General features: G+C 38.0%; 1 protein-coding gene across 8 annotated transcripts in view; it reads left to right on the forward strand.

Moving 5' to 3' along the window:
* The window catches only part of ALMS1 (ALMS1 centrosome and basal body associated protein), a 308,517-nt gene that overhangs the window by 74,683 nt on the left and 206,794 nt on the right, over window positions 1-27,040 (forward strand). For 6 of the 8 annotated variants that reach the window (XR_013164375.1, XR_013164376.1, XM_077134572.1 and 3 more), the window contains exons 4-7: window positions 177-294; window positions 1,237-3,331; window positions 7,920-7,967; window positions 9,366-9,513. Coding sequence is in view for 6 of the 8 variants with exons in the window: in XM_077134572.1 (XP_076990687.1) it covers window positions 177-294; window positions 1,237-3,331; window positions 7,920-7,967; window positions 9,366-9,513 (2,409 nt within the window). In the remaining 2 variants the exon portion in view is untranslated. The remainder of the gene's footprint in view (window positions 1-176; window positions 295-1,236; window positions 3,332-7,919; window positions 7,968-9,365; window positions 9,514-27,040) is intronic. The other 2 variants (XM_077134574.1, XM_077134575.1) reach the window with 1 other exon arrangement.

Here is a 27,040-nt window from a genome sequence, read left to right on the forward strand (position 1 = left end):
TGTAATATTGTAAATTAAGTACCTAGACTTTGGCAGGCTCTCAATTAATTATTACTGCTGCTGCTATTATATTTTTATTTTAATGCTAATAAAAACTTTTACATGGCAGCATATTTAGTTTCTTAAACTTTTAGTTTATTATGTGAATAAGCATTTTCATATTTGAAACTTTGCAGTCATACAAGAAAACTTTGCTTCTCCTGATTTGCCTTTGCTAACATATCTGGCACGCGATCAAGAATATGAGCCTGATTCCTTATCTTACCAGAGTGACCTACATTTTGAACCTCTGAGGTAGGATGATTTATTTTTTATTTGCTTGTGACCTTTCTTCCTCTTTCATTTTTTATTCTAAGTTGTTACTTAGTGTTAATGATTCAGGCTAAGCTGGGGCTTTGGGGTGAGTGTTAGATATTCTCAGCATATACTCTGAAAGTAATAAAGTAAGGCCCAAATTTGAGACATGACATCTGTTGATTTACCACAGTATTGTATATGTAGAAGTGAACCAGTTTACTTAAAAATAATTGAAGTTAATTGTCTTTTAGAATAGTCATAATGAGAGACAAGTCTGGAATTCGTTAAAACATTTTTGAAATTACCCAGAAATATGTTTCCTCTTTTAGAACTGAAATAAACAAACAAATTTCTACAACATCTTGGATTAAAAATTGCAGATGTTTAGGAAGTAAAAAGTAACTCCAGCTTACCTCTTTTGTTACATTTTACTTTATGGTCACTTTTATGAAGTATGCAGATGCAGATTCAGACTTTCTGTATGCATTAGATCTTCAACAAATGATTAAGTTACTGTTGTATTTTGGGGGTATATCACTTGATTAGTTTTTAAGAGTGTGATAAATTACCTAGTGAAGAATTAATTCAGATTAAATGAATACAAAACCATGTTAGGTTATAAACTAAACATTTTAAAGATAGTTTGAAAGGGTATTTTGAATAATTTATTTGGTAGAATCCTTCATTTGGCAACACAGATTCTGTGTCTTTATAATTTTGGGAGAAGCCAGAATAATAGGGCCATAGGGTGTTAGTTCACCTTCTGGTTTGCTTTGTACAGTAATTAGCCATTTAAAGGAATTTGAAATTAGGAAAACTTTCTTTTTAAACACACTTTCCAAATAACCTTGATTTCAGTGACATACCCATTTTGTATCTTTTCATGTTAGTATTTTAAAATTAAATGTTATTTATTTATTTATAATTGTATATTTTCAGGGGAATTCCTGATAGGTCTGAAGACACTGGCTGGCTTTCTCGGCCATCAGAAGTTAAAGAAGCTTTGTTCCAGGCAGCCTCAGAAGTAGTTTCAGAGTTAGTTAACAGTTGCTTTAGTGTATCTCACCACCCAGTTATAGGAAGTTCAGATACAGGGCTGCAGCATTCTTTTTTACCTCCTGAACAAGGGAATAAAGAAGAGACTATTTCATCACATGAAGCTGATGAACCAAACCCCCACAAAGACTCTGATAGTTGTGATACTCTTTGTTCGCATACCTCATGGAAGGCAAAAGAAGTTATAGAGCAACCAGAAACCAAAGATCAAGTTTCTGTTTCAAATTCATCTGACATATCTACCAAAGGAAGTGACAGTTTTGATGCTTCTTGTTCATATGCACAATGTTGGGAAGAGGAAGCTTTTCTGCAGCCAGAAACATGTTTAACTAGTAAGGACCATGACTGCTTTTCAGGTCCATCTGACACAATTGGTAAAAACAAAATTTCCAAGGGAAGGAGCAGTTATGATGCCTCTTGTTTATATATGCCATGGAGGAAACAGGGTGCTTCACATCACCCAGAAACATGTCTAACAAGTAAAGATCATGTTTCATTTCCACATGAAATTGCTTCTTGTTTTAATAATAAAGTATCAAATTCTTTCTTGCCTTGTTTGTTGGAAAGAAGAGGAAGAGGGGTTCCTTTGACATCTCACAGCCATTATTATGAGAATGTTGATTTAAAGGCTATACCTGAGAATGAGGTGAAACAAAAAATGGATTCTCTAGAGGATGACAAAATAAATGAAGTCCTGGAGAAGGAATTATCTCAACGTTTTGAACAAAAGGAAACTAGAAATAATTTAGTGTCTTCAGATATACATCCCACATATTCAGAAATACAGCATTTTGGGAATGTAGTTCCTGATAATTCTGTAAAAGTTTCAGAAGCATCTATCCTCTCCAGGAGACATGATACTTCTAAGATGGAGGCTTCTGGTGGTATTCTTCATACTGTTAAATTTAATTTGGGTGAGATATCAGAACAGCTGTCTTTTCAAGAGGAAAGAAGCCAAAAGGAAACTTCTCCTTTTGGTGCAGTAGTTGATGCTATAGAGAGTATAGCCTTTGAGGCAGTTATTGCCTCTATTGAGCCTTCTAAGAGAGAGAAAACAATAAATGAAATTCAAACTGATATCAATAAACCTTTAACAAATGCCAGCCAAGAAAGAGAACCCAAAATCCCAGATCTTTCCCCATCAAATTATGATGAAAAATCTTTATTTGATCAGCTTAGTCATCCACGCTATCAGTCTACTCCTGCGATATTTGAACCAGCAACTTCAAAATCATGGTTGCATAAAAAACATGTTGTTGATAGTTCCCCGTACTCACATCCTAATTTGAAATCATCCTCTTCTCCACAGGAAATGTTCATTGAATCATTTTCTGTCATTCCAGAGCTTAAGTCATCTACTTCTTTAAGTGAAAAATCTCACAACCAGACTGTTGGTCATAGCAAAACAGAATCACTTTTGTTTCGGTGTGATATAAGCAATGAATCATTTCTTCCCATTGGGAAGATAAAGTCTGATCCTGCTCTTGACCTTACAGAGAAGGTTGAATCTTCAAACATTTATCTACCGCGAGTATCAACTTCAGATTCTTTGGTTTTACAAGACTTAAAGCAACAAACCTCTGAAGAAGATGTAGACTCCTTAAACTACGTTTTGGTTAAGCATGTAAATTCTGATAACATCATTGAAGGTCGATCTACAGCTGTAGGAAGCACCTCATCAGCAAACTTGGTGGCATATGATGAAAAATTACAAAGTGCTTCACCATCGGCCAGTGATGCATCTTTAATTGCACTCTTACCAAAAGCTGATGTCAACCAAGGTGAAATTCCTCAGAATGTGGAAGCCAAGTCCTGTTTTATTATACATACAGATGTGCAAAAAGACTCCTGTTGTGTGGAGTACCTGCAGGGGAAGGTTGAGTCAGACATCATTACTCCAAATGATGACACTGAATGCCACAGTTTAGATGAACATGCTGTTGCGTACAGTGAAAGAATTGCTGAACTACTAAAAGAGGTGAGAGACACTGAAAATGATGGGGGAATCCTTGTCTCTCCAGTACTTTATCAGGAAATGGTAGTGTTATTTGTTTTTAGTTTACTTTTTGCTGTTTCCCAGACATGTGACTTGACTAGTGAGTGCAGTGAGGTAGCAGCCTTAGAAAAATTTCTTAATAAAAATCTAGACATTTGTGACAGCTCACCACATTGACAGGCTATGCTACATCTTCTACCTATGGAACAGAGCAGTTTTGAACAACCACTTTTATCCTGTTTGACATTTCTTATGTGGTAGGGAAAGGAATATTTTAGTTGAATGATGGAGATGGAAATAAAAGGCCCATTTATATCTTCTTAATATCAACTCGTAATTTGTAACTTAGTCTTCATCTGATATCTAGGAATATGCTCCCTTAATTTGTTAGAAGTTGGTATAAAATAAAAGTTGGTGTTTCACAGACCATAAGACTTAGTGAGTTCTGTGGTGTCTTGGAAAAGGCCATTCTTCGGAGCTCCTAGGCCTTTCATTTGAAGTATCCTAACTATTTACATTGTATTGGTGATAAGATTAGACTCATTCATGGGGATAGTCAAATGATTGCTTCCCCCCCCCCCCCATGGTCTTTATATGTACAAGCCTTGGAATAGTCCCTGGAGGATTTCTGTTTAGAAGCTTCTGAAAAAATTGAGTTCGAGGTATCTTGAAACTCGCAAGAACCAGTGTCCAGGAAGGACACTGAGATATTTAATGTCCAAACTAGCCAGTGTTCCCAAAGGAACTAACTACCCCCTTCCCAAATGAGCAACACACCCATGCTTTATACATATTTGTTTTTTATTATCATCATTGTGTGTGTATACTAGAAAATGGCAATTCTGGAATGTTCTCTGCAACCTTTCTTTAAATAAGGCTTCTTCTGCCCGGATCCTTGGATCTCTTGGCTTTAGTGTTTCTCTGGTTCCATTGCCGCTCCTTTTTGGTCTAGTAGTCTCAATTCCAAGCTTAGTTGCCCTTCCTTCCTATATACCCTACATCCTGTTAGCCATTAATTATAGCTGATGTGCTTAGATAATACAGGTGATGTGCTTAGTGATATGTCTGGCAGCTAGTAGATGTTCAGTAATGTTACTTCCCTTTTCTTATTACCCCATGTATAAGATTGGTATGTTATTTAAAGGCTGCTAGTTGGGTTGCAAATATATTTAGTCCTTTAGTTGATAAGAGAATCTTAACAAAAGTATTATGATCAACTTTTCATTTTTTTAAAAATTTATTGACTTTATAAAAATTTTTAATAGAGCACATTAAGTAAGCTTTATTTTTTTTATTCAAAAGTAGGCCCTCTTTAATTCTGAATTACAACTGATAACAATGGGTATGAAACTGATAGCTAATACTTACTCCGTACTCATATCCTATGCTGAGAAATTGCGTGTATACATCATTTTGTTTAATCCTTCAGTCTGTCCTTTCAGGTACATACTATTATCACCCCCATTTTAAAATTAAGACTTGAGTGTTAAGGAACTTGCTCATGATCATTCAGCAGGTAGGATAACTAGGATTTGAATCTATGGTTATCTGTGTCCTTAACCACTATACCTAAACTACCTTCCTACTTAACTAATTTTTCAATGAAAACAAGGCTGTTTTTGATAGGCCAACAATTTGCATTATTGTGGTAAGAGTGAAGGTTTTATAGTAGATTGTTCACTGTAAATTTCCATAGGAATTCGAAAATAAAATATCAATTTTAAACTTAGAATTTATAAATTGTTTACTAACACTACTTTGTGTCAACTTTTCATGTAGATAAAATATATTTAAAGGAATAGATACATGTTTAGTTAAATGTGATGTATTTACATTCACTTTGACCACTTTTCCAAATTTTATCCACCCCTAACTGTAGTCATAAGTTTCTTCTTTCAGTCTAGGGAGGGTGCTGCTGCTGTTTCCTGTATTGTTCTCACTTGTAGCCCTATTCTTTGTATGGTCTGGAGGTTACTTAATGCCAGAATTAGGGAAGGAGTCACTTGGTAATCTTCTGGAATAACTCAGCTTGCTCTCAGGGGGTTATCTGCTCCTTGTTTTCTTTCTTTTTCTCTTCATCTATATTTCAGGAGTCATCCATACCTTATTGCCTCACTATAATATCTACCCACATTTTTTAAATGATTATTTGGCTATCCACTTTCTGTATGATGCAGCTTGGGGCTTTGGAAAAGAGTGGGATATTTGGAGTCAAAACCCAGTTTGGTTACCTGTTAGCTTTGTGCCTTGGGCAAATTACTTTGGAAGATCACTTTCCTCTCTAGATAAAGAAATAGGAATGAGAATAATCAACCTCATACATTGTTATATTCAATGGGTGAGGTATATAATGCCTATATAGTGCCTGGTGTTCTCTTCACCTGTTACTTATGCTAGACTCTCAACAGGGATCTCCTAGACTATCATTATTTTGTTGTTCTTTCCTTCTTGTTGGTAGCGTATAATATACCTTGTAGCTTCTGTGATGAAATATCATTTTAGTATCCCTTATTTTGGCCATGTAACTCAAAATATTATTTAAGTTTTACTCCTTAGAGTTTTTTTCTATTTGTGGTTCTTTATATTTGTTTCCCTTCAGAGACCTGAAATAATTATTTCTTCATAGACAATTATCACCTCTGTATTTTTAGACTCTTAACATTTCTCCTGAGTTATCCCCTTATGCAGTTTTGCAATTTTTCTTGTGAACTCCCCATAACCTCAAATGCAAGTTCTCTCTATTAAAAAAACTCATCATTTTCCTAAACCATAGGTGCTTGTGGATTTTCTGAGTTCTTATAATGGTGTTAATATTTTTCTAGTTTCTTAGTCATCTTTGATACCTTCTTCATTATTGGTTATGAAGTGGGAAATAAACCGGTCTTGAGTTTTTTCCCCTGATTCCTCCCATTTTCAATTAGTAATGAAGACCTGTTGATCTCTTAAATACTTCTCATGATTTTCATTATAACTTTTGTATTACTTTAATAGTTCTGTATTTTTTTTCCATCTGTTATCTCCTTAAACATTGCTTCTGCCCTAACTTCTCTCTTCCCCTTCTCCAATTAAATGTATGTTTTCTATTCTTACTCTTTCATCCATGTCACTTGAAATTTTTGTAATTTTTCATCTCACTGTTTTCTCTGTGACATTCTAGATAATCACTGTCATCTGTTTTGTTGTTCACTGTTTAAATCTTTTTGTTTTTGACGTGGACAGACTCTGGGAAATGAACCCATGTCTCCAGCATGGCAGGCAAGAACTCTGCCACTGAGCCACCATTGCCCACACTTTTTAATTCTTAGACAATATCTAATCTAGTTTAAAACCAATCCCCTGATAGAAAAAAAAAACTTTTCAATTAAGTGTACTACACACTGAAAAGTGCACCTATCTTAAGGGAATAGCTCCATGAATTTTCACTATAGATCCTTGTAACCAGCACTCATATAACACATATAACATTACTATTACCTTAAAAGTCTCTCTTATTTTCCCTTTCAGCCATTATTCCCCCTAGAGTACTGAATTTCTATAGTACAGATTAATGTTACCTGTTTTTGTACTTTTATAAATGGGATTGTATGGTTAGTACTTTTAAAAATATATATTTTTATTGAGATATCTTCGGGCACCAGACGTTCTATCCAAAGTATATAATCAAAGGCTCACAGTATCATCATATAGTTGTGTATTTATCACCGTGATCGTTTTTAGAACATTTGTATCACTCCAGAAAAAGAAATAAAGGGAAAAAGGAAAAAAAAATAATTTTTTCCCCTCTGTCTCATTGACCGTCTGTCTACTCAATTTTTTACTCCCATCCCCACCCCGTATTATTTATTTATTATTATTTTTCACTCATCTGTCCATAACCTGGATTAAGGGAGCATCAGCCACAAGGTTTTCACAATCACGTTGTCACATTGGGAAGCTGCAAAGTTATACATTCGTCTTCAAGAATCAAGGCTACAGGAATATAGTTCAACAGTTTCCAGTATTTCTCTCTAGCCACTCCAATATACCATAAACTAAAAAGGGATATCTATATAATTCATAAGAATAACCTCCAGGATAACCTCTCGACTCTGTTTGTAGTCTCTCAGCTGCTGAAATTGTATATTGGCTCATTTCTCTCATCCCCCTTTTGGTTATGAAGGCTTTCTCAGTACCATGATGCCAGGTGCCTGCTCATCCCTGGGAGTCATGTCCCACATTGCCAGGGAGATATCACCCAATAACTCTGTGTTTTGAGTCTTTGATATAATGAAATTTTATTGAAGTCAAAATTGAAATACAAATTTTTTTCTTCCTACATTTGGAAGCTCTGGGGAAAAATACTATGAAATGTATATACATAACATATATAAAATATATGTTAATGAGCTGTACTCCAAAAAAGTCTCCTGTGGGAGTGGGGTAATTGAAAACTAAGAACTTCTTGTTAAGTCTAGTGTAGGATTTTTCAATCTCAGCACAATTTTCATTTTGGACTGGATAATTCTTTGTTGTGGGAGGCTGTCCTGTATGTTGTAGGATGTTTAGCAGCATCCCTTGTCTCTACCCACAGGATGCCAGGAGCACCTTTCCCATTTGTGACCATGAAAAATGTCTCCAGGTATTGCAAATGGTCCCTTGATTTGGGGGGCATACTCGACCTTCGTTGAAACTACTGGGCTATGGACACCTCTATGGGCAGTAGAAGTAGAATATTTATTCATTTCCACACTCTGCCACCTTCCTGAAAATGTTCACAACTGTATAATGAAAAAATAAATAAAAGAGTGACAAAAAGCATAGAAAAATACATGCTAATGTGCATTTTTTGCACTTCTTCTTTAGAGGGTATGACTGAAATAATCCTTTTCGGAAAAATAAAGAAACCTAAAAATATAAATATGTTAACAATTTTTTTTATTAGAGAAGTAGATTAACAAAAAAATAATGTAGAAAATAGAAGGTTCCCATATATCCCCCTAAACACACCATTTTCCCTATAAACCCGTTGTATTCATGTAGTACCTTTGTTACAAGTGATGCCACATTATTATAAATTATACTATTAAGTATAATCGGTAACTTATAATAGTATCCACGTTTGTCTTGTACAGACCTATGCTGTTGTTTTTCTTTATTTTAGTAACAAATATACAACCTAAAATTTCCCCTTTTAAGAACATTTAAATATATAAGTAACTGGTATTGACATTCACAGTGTTGGCTAACCAGTTAATTATAAGGCCCCCAACTAATAAGCCCCAAAACTAAGATTACTACATTTGACCATGACCATGAACTATTATCACAACTTTTCCATCACTCCAGACAGAAATGTTAAGCATGGTATGATTTGTTTAGCATGTTTATGATATGTTTTTATGTAGGAGTATCCTGTGAATTTGTTGAAAAGTCTTGTTTGTTTATGAACTAAAGTCATAAATAATGGGTTTTAATTTCTTTTCTAATAAAGGTTCTTAACCTTTACTGCACTATCATTTTATATACCCCCCATCTTTGTTTCAAGAAGTTTAAGGACTGATCTGTTTGTTGGTAACTGATCACAGATGTAGTTCTTTTTGATACTGTTTTCTTCTAAACGTTTATGGGTTTCTAGAAAATATTTCTGTTCTGTCTTCTTACCTCTTTCCTCCCTCTGACATACTCCTCTCCGTAAACAAACAAAACCTCTTTAGCTTTTCAAGAATGATACCATAGTTCAAACCCTTCAAAGATCATACTGTTGTAAGGGGCAAACTTCTGAGTAATAGAGCTCTCCTAGGCCTACTATGTGTAATATTCAATATGTAGACCCCAGCCTCTGAATAATTTGTAGAGGCTTTTTGGTTGACCATCCAAGATATAACCTTTATGAAGAATTCAGGGAAGTTGGATATATCATTTTAAGTAACTGCGCGTAGTTTTCTTTTTATAAAAATGCAGTTTCATTTTTAGCAGATGAAGTCAGAAAATAATACAGTCTTGTTTTGCTTTCTTCATTTTGTTCCCCATTACATAGGTAGGTGGTTCTAATGTGGGCATTAATCAGGATTTTTCGTCTGTGTTACCTCATGAGCCAACCAGAGAGCCAGAATATCACTCTTCAGATCTCAGAATGTTGAGGTTATTTCTTGAGACTGTGCCACAGACTCTCAAATATTTAACAGGTATGTAGAAAAAGGAGGTAATAAATGTCTTCCATATGGATAGCATGTAAAAATATCTTGCTATGACTAATTCTTAAATTTTTGCTCTCCTACAGTAATATGCTTTGAATTAGATGTGTTTATAAATCCCTCAATTTTTTATTAGATGTGCCATTTTACTTTTCATTGCATTCTACATGACAATGTTTAGATTTGAATTACATGGAAGAGTCTGATACAACAGTTTCTATTTTCCTTTCTGTGACTTGAAGGGAAAAGAGAACTAATTAACCAAGCATCTAGAGAAAGAACAAGAGTGGATGAAAAAGAAAAAGAGAGAGTGACTACAAATCAATTTGTGGATAGGAAATTGGGGGAGATCAGTCTTGAAAGCAAGGTATATCTCCTGAGAAAGGTGGGGTTAGATTAGGGGATTTGAGGAGAGTGGCTTTTTTGAAGCCTCAGAATTTTTGGTGAAGCAAATGGAGGGAAATAAACAAGGACAAGTTAAAGGAGAGGTCACCTGAGGTTGAGAACAATGATTTTATAATTGTGTCAGCCTTTATCTGTTTTTTTTCCTCTACTAAAACTCAGGAATGGAGAAAATGAATTACATTATTGATCCTTGGTTGAGGAATTTGTTGAGTGGGTGTGGAGGAAGGATAGCAGTGAAAGGGAATTCAGTGAGAGAAAAGTTGAGTTGATCAGACATACATTTCAGCCTCTATAAAAAAAAGAAGAAAAGCCAAAAGAGTTGTTAGTCTGGAAGAAAGCAAAAGGATGAGGGGTTTATTTATGAATTGAATAGTTGAGGTGGGAATGACTTACTGAGAGGGCTAGAAGAATGGGTAATTTTGGTGGGATTCATCTGGTAGATTTTATTTCTAATGGGGATCACTGTGATGTGTAAAAAGAACCAGGGAGTGGCCCTGGGATTAGATAGTAGAAGTTGAATAAAGATCTCTGGGGTAAAGTATGTTGAGATTTGGGACTGGCTTTTTGGACTTGTTAAAATGTTTAAATCTTCTCTAATAAATGCAGGATGGGATTTAGGAAAAGCCAATGAACCAGACCTATAAGTTTTCAAGAAATGAATGGGAGTTACTGGGAGTTGCTGGAAAAATGTGGTAGGTTGAGGGTGGTATAAAAGCTGTGTATGGCATGAACCTCAAAAAGGAGATTTTATTTGTTTGTATATTTCAGAAGGATGGAAAATAATGGTAAGGAAATTGTTGTGAGAAGTAGGAAAATGCCAACTTCTTTCTTCTTTCATTTCCAGGGCCCATGGGTATGTGAAAGGCTGCAAAGACAGTAGTAATATCAGGGGAAAATCAAATTTTATTTAAGGCAAAAGATTGGACAGCATTCTATGAGAAATTTTAGAAAGGTTAAGTAGCAGAATTGTTCCAGAATTGTTTCACAGAGCAAAGGTTGGGAGGGATGAATAAATAATGGAAGAAAACAAGTGAGAAGATATAACAGTAAGAGAATTCAGGGACCAGAGCCTGGGAATATTAGTCTTTTGTCTGAACCAAGGATTTCAGGGATGACCATGGTTGAAATGACTTGTCTCAAATATTCTAATTTTATTGGAGCAGTTTTTGTGCCAGAATTAATGAGACTTCCAGCTCACATCTTATCTTGTCTCAATGAATGAGATGAGGACTGATAAAGGATTTGAGAGTGATATTATGTCTAAAAATGTCTTTTTGGCTATCTTTCATGATTGAGATCAGGACTCGGTTAAGAATTCTCAGGTTGCTATCTACCCCTCTCCCCACAAATGTAAATATATTGTATTTTTATGCACTTATATTTAGAGGTACAATGCTGACGAGAATAGAATTTAATTCCTCTATTAGATAACCTTTATGTATGACTCGATTTTTAATTTTGTTTAATTTTAGCAGCCGTTGTGTTTCTACAAAGTATAGGTACTTGGGGAATACCCATGAGTTTCCCATTGTTCTTTTTTTTTTTTATTAATTAAAGAAAAAAAGAAATTAACACAACATTTAGAAATCATTCCATTCTACATATGCAATCAGTAATTCTTAACATCATCACATAGATGCATGATCATCATTTCTTAGTACATTTGCATCAATTTAGGAAAAGAACTAGCAAAACAACAGAAAAAGATATAGAATGTTAATATAGAGAAAAAAAATAAAAATAATAAAAAAAGACACAAACAAACAAACAAACAAAAAACTATAGCTCAGATGCGACTTCATTCAGTGTTTTAACATAATTACATTACAATTAGGTATTATTGTGCTGTCCATTTTTGAGTTTTTGTATCTAGTCCTGTTGCACAGTCTGTATCCCTTCAGCTCCAGTTACACATTATCTTACCCTGTTTCTAACTCCTGCTGGTCTCTGTTACCAATGACATATTCCAAGTTTATTCTCGAATGTCGGTTCACATCAGTGGGACCATAGAGTATTTGTCCTTTAGTTTTTGGCTAGACTCACTCAGCATAATGTTCTCTAGGTCCATCCATGTTATTACATGCTTCATAAGTTTATTCTGTCTTAAAGCTGCATAATATTCCATCGTATGTATATACCACAGTTTGTTTAGCCACTCTTCTGTTGATGGACATTTTGGCTGTTTCCATCTCTTTGCAATTGTAAATAATGCTGCTATAAACATTGGTGTGCAAATGTCCGTTTGTGTCTTTGCCCTTAAGTCCTCTGAGTAGATACCTAGCAATGGTATTGCTGGGTCGTATGGCAATTCTATATTCATTTTTTTTAGGAACCGCCAAACTGCCTTCCACAATGGTTGCACCATTTGACATTTCCACCAACAGTGGATAAGTGTGCCTCTTTCTCTGCATCCTCTCCAGCACTTGTCATTTTCTGTTTTGTTGATAATGGCCATTCTGGTGGGTGTGAGATGATATCTCATTGTGATTTTGATTTGCATTTCTCTAATGGCCAGGGATATTGAGCATCTCTTCATGTGCCTTTTGGCCATTTGTATTTCCTCTTCTGGTAGGTGTCTGTTCAAGTCTTTTTCCCATTTTGTAATTGGGTTGGCTGTCTTTTTGTTGTTGAGTTGAACAATCTCTTTATAAATTCTGGATACTAAACCTTTATCTGATATGTTGTTTCCAAATATTGTCTCCCATTGTGTAGGCTGTCTTTCTACTTTCTTGATGAAGTTCTTTGATGCACAAAAGTGTTTAATTTTGAGGAGCTCCCATTTATTTCTTTCTTTCTTCAGTGCTCTTGCTTTAGGTTTAAGGTCCATAAAACCGCCTCCAATTGTAAGTTTCATAAGATATCTCCCTACATTTTCCTCTGTTTTATGGTCTTAGACCTAATGTTTAGATCTTTGATCCATTTTGATCCCCATTGTTCTTGCCTTAGGATAAATTAATGTTTAAATCATGTATTAGTATCAGGTGCTTTTTTTTAAATATTTTAATTGACAGATCTTCACATACATAGAGTTCATACATGATGTACAATCAGTGGCTCACAGTATCACACATAGTTGTGTATTCATCACCATGATCATTTTTAGAACATTTGCATCACTCCAGAAGAAGAAATAAAAAGAAAAAAGAAAAATTCATATATCCCATACTCCTTACTCCTCCCTCTCATTGACCACTAGTATTTCAATTTACCCAATTTGTTTATACCCCTATTATTTATTTATTTTTATCCATTTTTTAAAAAATTCATCTGTTCATACCCTGGATAAAAGTAACATTAGACACGGGGTTTTCACAGTCACACAGTCACATTATAAAAGCTGTATTATTATACAGTTATTTTTAAGAATTAAGGCTCCTGGAACACAACTCAACAGTTTGAGGTACTTCCCTCCAGCCACTCCAGTTCACCATAAACAGGGATATTGTAGTAACTGGGGTTCACTAGAGAAACAGAATCAGCAGGAGCTATCTGTAGATATAAAATTTATAAAAGTATCTCACATAACCCTGGGAATGTAGAGTCCAAGGTCTTAGGGCAGGCTGCAAGCTGTTAACTCCAATGAAGTTCCTCAGTGAACTCTGAGGAGAGGCTGGCTGGACAACCATGGGAATAGAATAATCCAAAATCCGTAGGGCAGGGTGTGATGCTGGATGAACCCCACAGAAGAGGCTCGCCGACTGAAGCATGAAGAGTGACTAGTTCTTTACCTGGTGGGGTGACCCAGACCTTCATTCCTCAAGTTTCAGAGCCATTGGTAATCCTGCCTGTATTGGGTTGTTGCAGTTTTCCATTGATTTTAATCACAGGGCACGGTAATCCTAAAAGACGCCCTAGGGGATCTCCTATATTCCTGGAAAACTCCTTTAACTCCATTGTGTCGGTGCAGTCCTATTTACCCGACAGTCAGGGTCAGTCACCCCAGCCAGTTAAGTAATCCCCTTCTTGGCTTGTTGATCCAGGGGCATGAGTAGCCCAAATTGACCAGGTGGCAGTTTTAGATTCCAGTTCAGTGGAATCGTTGTTTCTCCTGGTAGAAGCACTCCCCCTTGTGGAACTAAACCTGTAGACCAGCAGAGCTCAGGATTGCAGGGACAGGAAGCAAAATTTTTCTAGTGAATCACTAAGGGTAATAGTGAGCGGTGTCACTCCCATTTCCACCCCTTGGTTCCTGGACCCATGGGTCCTGGCTATGGGAGAAACAGTACCATATAGTGGGCACTGATTCAGAGCATACACAACCTCCTGGAAAAAATCACCCCAGTTCTGCAAAGTATTGCCACCTAGTTGGCACCATAATTGAGTTTTTAAAAGACCATTTCAGTATTCTATCAATCCAGCTGCCTCTGGATGATGGGGAACATGATAAGACCAGAGAATTCCAGAAAGTGGATTCGTTGATCAGAAGCAGGCTGTGTGGAGTACCATGACGATGGATGAGGCATTCTGTAAGTCCACAGATGATGGTTTTGGCAGAAGCATTGTGTGCAGGGAAAGCAAACCCATATCCAGAGTATTTGTCTATTCCAGTTAGAACAAATCACTGTCCCTTCCGTGATGGGAGTGGTCCAGTGTAATCAAACTGCCACCATGTGGCCAGCTGATCACCTTGGGAAATGGTACCATATCTGGGGCTGAGTGTGGGTCTGTGCTGCTGGTAGGTTGGGCACTCAGCAGTGGCTGTAGCCAGGTCAGCCTTGGTGAGTGGAAGTCCATGTTGCTGAGCCCATGCAGAACCTCCATCCTTATCACCATGACCACTTTGTTCATGAGCCCATTGGGTAATGACAGGAGTTGCTGGGAAAAGAGGCTGACTGGTATCCACAGAACGAGTCATCTTATCCATTTGATTATTAAACTCTTCCTCTGCTGAAGTCACCCTCTGGTGCGCATTCACATGGGACACAAATATCTTTATGTTTTTAGCCCACTCAGAAAGATCTATCTGCATACCTCTTCCCCAGACCTCTTTGTCACTAATTTTCCAATCTTGCTCTCTCCAAGTCCCTAACCATCCAGCCAAACCATTAGGAACAGTTTGTGAGTCATATACAAGCATACCTCTGGCCAGTTCTCCTTCCAAGCAAAATGAACAACCAGGTGCACTGCTTGGAGTTCTGCCCACTGGGAGGATTTTCCCTCACCACTGGCCTTCAGGGACATCCTGAAAAGAGATTGTAGTGCTGCAGCTGTCCACTTTTGGGTGGAACCTGTATATCTTGTAGAACTGCCTGTAAACCAGGCCCAAGTTTTCTCTTCTTCAGTCAGTTTGCTATAAGGAACTTCCCAAGAGGTCAAAGCTCTGGTCTGGGAAAGAGAAGTTAATTGGCAGGAGTGCGGACTATGGACATTTGGCCACTTCCCTTGTAACTTACTTGTGCCTTCAGGACCTGCCGTGGCCCTATCTCGTATATACCATTTCCAGTTTATGATGGAGTGCTGCTGTGCATGCCCAATTTTTTTGATTTGGTGGGTCAGATAACATCCAGTTCATTATAGGCAACTAAGGTCTCATGGTAACTTGGTGGCCCATGGTTAAGCGTTCGGTCTCTACTAAAGCCCAGTAGCAGGCCAAAAGCTGTTTTTCAAAACATGAGTAGTTATTTGCAGCAGATGGTAAGGCTTTGCTCCAAAATCCTAAAGGTCTTCATTGTGAGTCTCCTATAAGGGCCTGCCAAAGGCTCCAGACAGCATCTCTATTTGCCACTGATACTTCCAGCACCATTGGATCTGCTAGATCATATGTTCCAAGTGGCAGAACAGCTTGTACAGCAGCCTGGACCTGTCATAGAACCTCCTCTTACAGGTTTCCACACAAAATTAGCTGCTTTTCTGGTCACCCAATAAACACCCAAGTGAGGAATATGTCATTGCCAAAATCCAGAGACCAACTAGACATTTTGCCTCTTTTTTGGTCATAGGTGGGGCTAGATGCAACAACTGTTCTTCACCTTAGAAGGAATATCTTGACATGACCCACACCACTGGACACCTAGATATTTCACTGAGGTGGAAGGCCCCTGTATTTTTGTTAGATTTAATTCCCATCCTCTGACATGCAAATGCTTACTAATAAGTTGCTACTTCTTGCTCACAAGGGTGGATCCACATGATATCATCAAGATAATGGACATCACAGTGTGATGTCTTGTGGGAGGGAGAAACGATCAGGGTCCCTACAGACAAGATCATAACATAGGGCTGAAGAGTTGATATACCCCTGAGGTAGGACAGTGAAAGTATATTGCTGACCTTGCCAGCTGAAAGTAAACTGTTTCTTGTGGTCCTTAGTAATAGCTATTGAGAAAAAAGCATTTGTCAGATCAATAACTGCAAACCAGGTACCAGGGGATGTATTGATTTGCTCAAGCAATGATACTACATCTGGAACAGCAGCTGCAATTAGTTACCACCTGGTTGAACTTACGATAATGCACTGTCATCCTCCAAGACCCATCTGTTTTCTGCACAGGCCAAATGGGAGAGTTGAATGGGGATATGGTGGGAATCACCACCCCTGCATCCTTCAAGTTCTTAAGAGTGGCAGTAATTTCTACAATCCCTCCAGGAATCTGGTATTGCTTCTGATTTAGTATTTTGCTCGGTAGGGGCAGTTCTAGTGGCTTCCACTTTGCCTTTCCTACCATAATAGCCCTCACTCCACAAGTTAGATAGCCAATGCAGGGGTTCTGCCATTTGCTCAGTATGTCTATTCCAACTGTGCATTCTGGAACTGGGGAAATAACTACAAAATGGGTCCGGGGGTCCACTGGACCCACTGTGAAACAGACCTGATCTAAAACTCCATTGATCACCAGACCTCCATAAGCTGCCACTCCGATTGGTGGATCATAGTGATGTTTTGGGTTCCTTGTAATTAATGTCACTTCTGAACCAGTATCTAATAATCCTCAGAATATCTGATCATTTTCTTTTCTCTGATGTACAGTTACTCTTGTAAAAGGTCATCAGTCTCCTTGGGGGAAGGCTTGGAGGAAGATTAACAGTATAAATTTGTGGCAGTGAAACAGGGTCCACCCCCAAAGGGACATGGCCTCTCCCTCATTCAAGGGACTCTAGGTCTTAAAGTGTCTCAAGTCTGGAAATTGATTAAGGTTCTGTGACTCTGTTTTTGTAATTGAAGTTAGACTTGTGTTCACTTGAGCTAGAACTCTTGCTTATACAGCTCAAGGAAGAATTTAGTAGACTGCCCCGCTATTATACTTCTAGGCATCCCATGATCTAGTAGCCAATGACACAAGTCTCTGCAAGTCACATTATTTTGACTCCTGCTTTGAGTCTACTGTCTATTATGAGCCACGTCCATCTCGTCTTTGGTGATTAAGTGCTGCCATCTGCCTTCTGCCAACTTGGGATCCAATCATCTGTGTTGTGTTTAAGGATTCCAGCTAAGTGACAGCAGTTGCCACAGTAATATCTGACCTACAGAGAAGGGCAACTACAGAGTTCTTCAGGGATGATGGAACTAATCTCACAAATTTATTTCTCACAGTTCTGATAAAAAGTACATCCTCTAGACATTCCTGGGGTGTATGAGCAGGCTTTCCAGGATAAATCCACTATAACATTCCAGTCTTTCTAAGCCCTTGGATCCCCTCATCTACGTTATACCCCAGAGTTCTCACATTTCAACCTCAGGTAATGTTGGCCACCTTTTGATCCATGTTTCAGCCAACCATTCAGACAAACTGTTAATACCTTTTCTGACCCCTTGAGCTATAACATTGAATGCAGAATCTCTGTGTATTGGGCCCATATCAGTAAATTCAGCCTGATCCAGCTGTATATTCTTCCCACCATTATCCCACACTTAAAGTCCATTGCCACACATATTCTTCTGATTTCTGTCTATATAAATTGGAAAACTCATGCAGTTCTTTTGGAGTATAAAGTACCTCCTCATGGGTGACACTTTGTATCTCACCTTTTGTGACCTGTTGGGACTTCAGTTATAGGTCTGGAAGATATAAGGGGTGGTGAGGGTGGGTCATGAAAAGGCCAGTTGCTTCAGGGCATTCATTTGCAGTTTCATCTGGTGAAACATGTTTAATCACTCTAGGGTTAATCCCTTCAGGTGGAGGTTGGGTAGCTATGTCCTCAAGGTAGACTATTACAGGGTTCTCTTGAAAAAATTCAGCCTCTCTACTGCCATCATTATTAATCCATATGTTGCCATCCCATTTTTCAGGGTTTCACTCCTTTCAAATCAATGCCCTCACTTTAATGGCAGACACCATGGAAGATGGAGATTTCAGTTTATGTTGTAAGGTTGCTTCTTTAATAATAAGATTCTGAGTCTTATTTTCGGAGATCTCAAGTCTACGGCTACAGGATATAAGATTTTCCTTCAGGATATTCAGAGAGATGTTTGCATCTGACTTAGGGTGCATAAATTTGAAGGCTTCTCATTCGAAGCCTTCAGCTCATCCCTTTCCCTCATCAATGTATATTTCATACAGCGAAGCATTAGAAGAAGCCAATGGTGATATTTTGATTATTTCTTTTGCCAACTCACCCCATGGATTGGCAGTGTCATTCTGAATATGGGAAGCAGAGTCCTTAGTGCCTTTGAGTCCAGTCAGAGTAGAAAACCAATTGTAAAAACCCATTTTTTAGGTTCTGCTTCTTAAGAATCATTCCTGGTACCAAATTGTATTAGCTGGCGTTCTCTAGAGAAGCAGAATCAGCAGGAGCTATCCTTAGATATAGAATTTATAAAAGTGTCTCATGTAACCTTGGGAATATAGAGTCCAAGGTCTGTAGGGCAGGCCGCAACCTGGTAACTCCAATGAATGTCCTCTCTGAACTCTTAGGAGAGGCTGACTGGACAACTGTGGGAATGGAAGAGTCCAAAATCCATAGGGCAGGCTATGAAGCTGGATGAACTCCACAGGACATGCTCACTGGCTGAAGCTGGAGTAGTGACTCACTTCTGAATCCACCTAAAAGCCTTCCATTGATTAGCTTGTGTCACTCATTGCAGAAGACACTCCCCTTAGCTGATTACAGATGCAGTCATCTGTGGATGCAGCTGACATAATCATGATTTAAGTCCATGAAATGTCCTCATAGCAACAGACAGGCCAGTGCTTGCCCGACCAGATGATCAGGCACCACCACCTGGCCAAGTTGACACATGAACCTGACCATGACGGATATCTATATAATGTATAAGAATAACCTCAAGGATAACCTCTCGGCTTTGTTTGAAATCTCTCAGCCATTGAGATTTTATTTTGTCTCATTTCTCTCTTCCCCATTTTGGTCAAGAAATCTTTCTCAGTCTCATGATGTTAGTCCCAGCTCATCTTGGGAGGTCTGCCTCATGTTGCCAGAGCTCATCCTGGAAGGTCTGCCCCATGTTGTGGGAGAGATTTATACCCCTGGGTGTCATTTCCCATATAGGGGAAAGGAAAGTGAATTCATCTGCTGAATTGGCTTCAGAGAGAGAGACCACATCTGAGCAACCAAAGCGTTTGCAGGAATAAGTTTCATAGAGGTGAACTCCAAGATTGTGGGCTTGGCCTGTTGATTTGGTTGTGCACAAATTCCTGTGAGCATATCAGGAATTTTCCAAATGGGGAAGTTGAACATTTCCTCCTTTCTCTCCAGTTTCCCAAGGGGACTTTGCAGATGCTTCTTTATTCACTGCCCAAATTACTGTGGGATATATCGAGCATCACACTAACCTGGACCAACCTACAAGATCTCATGTCCTATTCACGATTCCATGTACTTCTGGTGTTCAACTAAACAGACCATACAAGTTAAATTAGGTAATGTGCTACCCAAAATAGAAATTTTATACAAAGTAAACACCTCTCCCTTTGGTCTCACTCAGAAGTTGAAGTTTTAAAATATGGATGATATCATCCTTTATCCTGTATTCTGATCTACCTTATTCCTATCCAGATCAGTTTCATTCATATATTTAGTCAAAGTCAGTTTTTTAAATAGTTCCTGTATGCAGTAGTGGTGACTTTCATAGTTTCAGAGCTCTGACTCTGAGTTTCAGGTGTCACATAAATACTTGATGTTTCTGGGAACCATCAGGTTATATACAACATAAACAGCCAGTATTTCAGAATTTAGAAATAACTGTTACAACTCCTGGATATATGGGATTGCTGTAAGAGCTTACCATCTAGGACACTTTACAGTAGGCTCCAACCTGGTAATCCATACTCTTGATTTCAGTTCACTGTTTTTATAGTTAGTCCATATGAGTTAGATATGATAATATTTGTCTTTTTGTCCCTAACATTTCATTCAAGATAAGTTCATTCACCTAGTTTCATGCCTCACAACTTCATCCTTCTTGCGGCCACTCAGTAGTCAGTTTTATGTATACACCACAGTTCCCACTTCCATTCCTTAGTCATTGTACCCTTAGGCCACCTCCACCCATTGTGAATCACGAACACTGCCACCGTAAACACCAGTGTGCAAATGTCCATTCGTGTCTGAGCTCTGAGTTCCTCCAGGTACATACTGAGCAATGTGGTTACAGGATCATATGGCAGCCCTACCCCTCGCCTCCTGTGGAATCGCCGTACTGCCCTGCAAGGGGCTGTACTTCTCAGTTTCCTTACTGACAGTGAATAGATGTATCTTCCCGCATTGTGTCTAGCACTTACTTCTTTCTGTTCATTTTCAAATAGTTTCATTTGCACATCATACAATCCAGCCTAATTAGACATGCCTTCGCCATCATAATCTATGTGAAGACATTTCCTTTTCTTCCACGAAAGAATTTGTGCCCCTCGCCCCTCCTGTTGACATTTAGTTTTGACATAATGCCTTTTTACATTCAGTGGAAGCATTTTACAATGTTACTGTTGACTATAGACATCAGTTCTTAAAGTCATTAAGTATATACTGCCAGCAACATGCTGTGTAGTTTGGGTTCAAGATCACATCAGCATTGTTCTGCCAAATTCATGTAACCCATACAACTATTTGTACTTAATGTTTACCTCCCATCTGTGTGCCTTTACCCGTTGAGTCTAATTTTGGCCTTGGCTTAAGAGTTCTGTCTTTTTGTAATTTATTCTTATAGCAACTATGCATTAAAATCTCTTTTTTTAATTTGGGGATGTTTGTAGATTCACATGTACTTGTAAAAAATAATGCAGAGAAAATCCCCTGTGCCCTTCAGCCAGTTTTCCCTAACAGTAACATCTTGCATAACTATACTATAATATCACAGCTAGGAAATTAAAGTGATACAATCCATCAACCTTATTAGATTTTAGAAGTTTTACATGCATTTATCTGTTTGTATGTATGTATATGTATTTAGTTCTGTGCATTTGTATATTTGAGTAGTTTCAAGTGACTCCCACCACATTAAATATAAAACAGTTCTATCAAAAGGATCCCTTGTGCTACCCCTTTTTAAAATGAACTGTTTTTTCATTGGAGAGGTTGTGGTTTACAGAAAAGTCATGTGAAAAATACAGGGTTCCCATATATTCCTGTATTGTGACACTTTGCATTAGTGTGGCAACTTTAATTACAATTGATGAAAGAATATTAAAGTAGTACTATTAAGTATAGTCCATAGTTTACATTAGACATATTTTCCCATATACCACCCTGTTATTAACACTCTGTATTAGTGTTGTACATTTGTTATAATTCATGAAAGAACAGTCTTATACTTGTACTGTTAACCCCAGCCCATCATCCACAACAGTATTTACTGTTTTATACAGTCTCATGTTTTATCTTCTAACTTTCATGCTTGTAATATACAAGACCCAAAACATCCTTTTTGAACCACATTCATGTGCATAGTTCAGTGCTCTTAATTACACTCACAGTAATTTGCTACCATCACCACCATCATTTCCAAACTTTTGCAATCTACTTAAATAGAAATTCTGTTCAAATTTAGCAACTGCTCATCATTCTCCACCCCGTTTATCTCCTGTAACCTGTATTCTAAATTCTAGTTCACTGAGTTTGCTTATTATAATTAGTTCATATCAGTGAGATCATACAATATTTGTCCTTTTGTGTCTGACTTATTTCATTCAGCATTATGTCCTCAAGATTCACCCATATTGTTGCGTGCATCAGAATGTCATTGCTTTTTTAAATTTTATTATGTATTTATTTAAAAATTTTTTTTGTATGCTGTATGGTGGGGTCACGTTTTATTATTTTCCATGTGAGAATCCCGTTATTGCAGCACCATTTGTTGAATTTTTGTGTTTTTCGTTTGTTTGTTTTGCTTGTTTTCTTAGGGGGAAGTGCATGGATGGGGAATCAAACTTGGGTCTCCCTCATGGCAGGCAAGAATTCTACCACTGAACTACCCTTGCAACCCCACTTCATTGCTTTTTACAACTGAATAATATGACATCATATGTATATACCACATTTGTTTATCCATTCATCATTTGATGGACATTGGGATTATTTCCATCTTTTGGCAATTGGAAATATTGCTGCTATGATCGTTGGTATGCAAATATCATTCAAATCCCTGCTTTTAGTTCTTCTGGTATATACCTAGTAGTGGGATTACTGGGTTCTGTGGTAATTCTATATTTAGCTTCCTGGGGAACTGCCGAATAGTCTTCTAGAGTGACTATGCCATTTTACATTCCCATCAGCAATGAACGAGTGTTCCTATTTCTGTATATCCTCTCTAACACTTATAATTTTTTTTATTTTAATATTGTCCATTCTAGTGAATGTGAATTGATTTGCATTTCCCTAATAGCTAGAGATGTTGAGCATCTTTTCATGTGCTTTTCAGCCATTCGTGTATCTTCTTTGGAGAAAAGTCTATTCAAGTCTTTTGCCCATTTTTAAATTGCAATTATATTTATTATAATCTACAGATTGGTTAAACAGTTTTATACACAAATGTAATTCTAGCTATAAAATCCCAACTGGTTACATTTAAATCATTGGATCTGTGGAAGCCAATTTAGAAGTCTAATAGAAGACTAGAAGTCTCCTAATTTCACCTTTTTTAAATTATGAAAAAAATGAAATCTTGTTTAGATTTTAAGTTAGGGATGAAGAGGTGCTGTTTTCACATTTCATCACTCAGCAGCTTTACACAAAGTCTTTCACATGCTACGTTGACAGTTAAAGAACCATTAGAAGAGTTTAAATTGCAAAAGTTCAGTCAAAACCTCCCAGAATTTTGTTTTTAAGGTTGTGGGGATTAATTTTTGTTCTAACTAGGATTAAGTTGAAACTGACCATTTGTTTTTCTTTCAATTCAACTTAAAAATGGTCCCTTCTGCCTTTCTCATCACTATTTGTTAACTCCTTTTAAAAGGGAGTAATATGTGTTCTAGTTTGCTAGCTGCTGGAATGTAACACACCAGAAACAAATTGGCTTTTAATAAAAGAGGATTTATTTTGTTAGTTCTTCAGAGGAAAGGCAGCTCACTTTCCACTGAGGTTCTTTCTTACGTGGAAAGGCACAGGATGGTCTCTGCTGGTCTTCTCTCCAGGCCCCTGGGTTCCAACAGCTTTCCCTAGGGTGACTTCTTTCTGCGTCTCCAAAGGCCGAGGCTGAGCTGCGGGTGCTGAGATGAGGTGTGCTGAGATGAGGAATGCCAAGCTGCTTAGGCTGTGCTGCGTTGCGCTCTCTCATTTAAGCACCAGCCAATTAAGTCAAATGTCATTCATTGCAGCAGGCATGCCTCCTAACTGACTACAGATGTAAATCAGCAACAGATGAGGTTCACCTACCATTGGCTCATGTCCACAGCAACAGAACTAGGTGCCCTTCACCTGGCCAAGTTGACAACTGAATCTAACTACCACAGGTCCACCCCTTGTCAACTTGGCAACTACGCACATCACCTTAAACAGGTGCAAAAAAATTCTCTTCTAGCTGTGGACCTGTGAATCTCAAAACAAATTATCTGATGCCAATATGCAAAAGAAGATAAACACAGGATCCATAGGGAGAAACTGGATGGAAAACCTGCAGGCAAACACCATTGGATTTCAAAGTCTGAAAGTCATTTATCCTTCAGCTTTAGAAAGTGGCAGTCCCACCCTTTCTGAGGGCCTATACAGTGGTCCGCCTCTTTCCAAATCAACCTTGGGGAACATCGAGGAGGCCACCTCTCGGCTCCACTCTCTCCAGGCATCAGGGCCACCCCTGGGCTCTCTGCCATTTCTGGGGCACATGCTCAACCCCTCCATGTGGTGGCAGCCAGGCTCTCCCCAGTCCCCCAAGGAACGTGGTTTACCTTCTCCAAGGCCCGAGGCTGCATAACTCCTCCACTGCAACAAGATGGGAGGTTCATCCTCACCCTTCAGGGTAAACTCACCCTCTCCATCTATATGGGTGGGTCCACTCTCCTGGCCCAGGTTTCTTGGCTTCAGACCCAAGCTTCCATGGTCCTCACTCTGCAAACTCCAATTTTTCCCTTTTGTGTCCACCTTTGTCCAGGTTGGCAGTGGCTCCATTTACACCAACAGTCTCTTCAAGCACTCCAAGACTTCTTCATCAATCTCTTCACAGTTCCTCCAGAGTCTTCCCTTTAGCCATCCAAAACACCGTTCCAACATATCTGGTATTTGCAAACCATAGCAGCACCCCATTCTCCGGTACCAAATCTGTTCTCGTTTGCTAGCTGCCGGAATGCAACACACCAGAGATGGAATGGCTTTTAATAAAAGGGGATTTATTTTGTTCTTCAGAGGAAAGGCAGCTAACTTTCCACTGAGGTTCTTTCTTCCGTGGAAAGGCACAGGATGGTCTCTGCTGGCCTTCTCTCCAGGCCCCTAGGTTCCAACAACTTTCCCTGGGATGACTTCTTTCTGCATCTCCAAAGGCTGGGGCTGAGCTGCTGAGATGAGGAATGCCAAGCTACTTAGGCTGTGCTACGTTGTGTTCTCTCATTTAAGCACCGGCCAATTAAGTAAAACCTCATTCATTGCAGCAGGCATTCCTCCTAACTGACTGCAGATGTAAATCAGCAACAGATGAGGTTCACCTACCATTGGCTCATGTCCACAGCAGCAGAACTAGGTGCCTTCACCTGGCCAAGTTGACAACTGACTCTAACTACCACAATATGGGAGAATTCTTAACCAAGCTTCTATTCATTTGGTAGTGAGGTTAGAATCCCAAGGGAATAATTTTCTAAAATCCATGACTGTAAAGATGTACCATTATTTTCAAATATGTAGAGGGTCTAGATTTCAGAAACACAAAACGTGGTCTAAGTCTCTGAAAAAAATATATACATATATATATAGGATCATGTCATGTGCAAATAGTGAAAGTTTTACTTCTTCCTTTTCCAATGTGAATGCCTTTTGTTTCTTTTTCTTGCCCAATTGCTCTTGCTCGAACTTCCAGTGCAGTGCTCAATAACAATGGTGACAGCGGGCATCCTTGTCTTGCTCCATATCTTAGAAGAAAGCTTTCAGTCTTTCATCATTGAGTATGATGTTAGGTATGGGGTTTTCATATATGTCCTTTATAATGTGGAAGAAATTTCCTTTGATTCCTATTTTTCTAGACGTTTTATCAAGGCAGAATGCTGAGTTTTGTTAAATGACTTTTCAGCTTCAATTGAGATGAGTGGGTTCCCCCCTCATTTTGTTGTTGTGATATATTACATTAATTGATTTTATGTTGACGCATCCCTTGCTAGTCTGTAATGAAACCTACTTTATCATGGTATATAATTATTTTGATGTGTTACTGGAATCGATTTGCAAATGTTTTGTTGAAGATTTTTGCATCTATATTAGTAAGAGAAATTAGTCTGTAATTTTCGTTTTATCTTTGTCTGGCTTTGGTATTAGGGTGATGTTGGCTTCATATATTAAGTTAGGTTCTCCTTGAACATTGATGATAATATCCTTTTTCCTCCATCAAATCTAAATTCTAATTATCAAGGCTTTCTAAATTCTATTTATCCAGACTTTTTTTTTTTGCACAGTTTGATTTTTCCAGACAAGCCATTTTGTGGTTTTTATTGTAGTTGTTCATTTCTCTACCTCAAGAATCATGTTCATGTAAAAATACACTGAAATTTTACCTCAACTTTTTCCCTGGAATGCCATTCCTTTTTTTCAGAATATCACTATATCATACCTATAATTTAAGGCCCAGATTGAGTGCCACTTCTATAAAAGGATTTTTGATTACTTCACTGCATATTGTATTCTCCCTTTTCTGACTTAAATTCCTCTGTAACCTCAGCATGCAATAGCATACCAATAATTTATCCAGATTCCTCCATACCGTGGATATCTTATTTCTTTCCAATGCCTAACAGAAAAATTGGCACATAAAAAAGTCATGAAAGAATTTTGATGATTGTATCCTAACTTCAGAGTATCAGTCAGTGGTATGGTACTGTCCTCAGACCACATTGAGTAGCAAAGATAAGTAATTTTTCAAGAGTCACAGAGTAAGTGCCAAAATTGCAACTTGAACCCTTTAATTCTAACCCCCAATTTTTAATTTTTTCCGCTTCAACTGACAACCTTTCTAAGTAAGTAATGGGTAGAAGCATGGTAGGAAACATGCTTTGTGCAAGGAGGGATCCTAAGTTATTCTGAGGTGATTTATATTGTCCTGGGCTTCCTTTACTTTCTGTGGCTGATAACTTCCAAACCTAGGTCTCTATCCAGATGTCTCATATTCTAGATCTTTGCGCATAACTACCTATAGAATGACTTCATCTGGAAGTCACATAGATACCTTAACCTCAGACCTTCAAAAATGGACTATCCCTGCAACCCTACTTCTCCTTCTGTATTCCCTCTCAGTGAATAAACGTCTACACAACCTCTCAGTGAATAAACTACAAAACAGCCCAAGCCAGAAACCTGTACATCTTCCTCTTCTCTTATCCTTGTCTAGTCAATCACCCATTCCTGTTGATTCTGCTTTGCAGGCTCCCATTTTCTTCTTTTTGGATTACTGCATTGAAATGAGAGACTGGTCGTATTTCTCTCCTATTCATGCTCTATATTAAGTCAGAATAGTCTTTTTATAAGGCAAAGTAAGTGTAATTTCTTAATTTGAAACCCTTGGTTTCCATTATTACCCTCAGGATAAATTCCAGAC

Source organism: Tamandua tetradactyla, chromosome 17 (genome assembly GCF_023851605.1).
Source record: "Tamandua tetradactyla isolate mTamTet1 chromosome 17, mTamTet1.pri, whole genome shotgun sequence".
In the NCBI taxonomy this organism is placed as follows: Eukaryota; Metazoa; Chordata; class Mammalia; order Pilosa; family Myrmecophagidae; genus Tamandua; species Tamandua tetradactyla.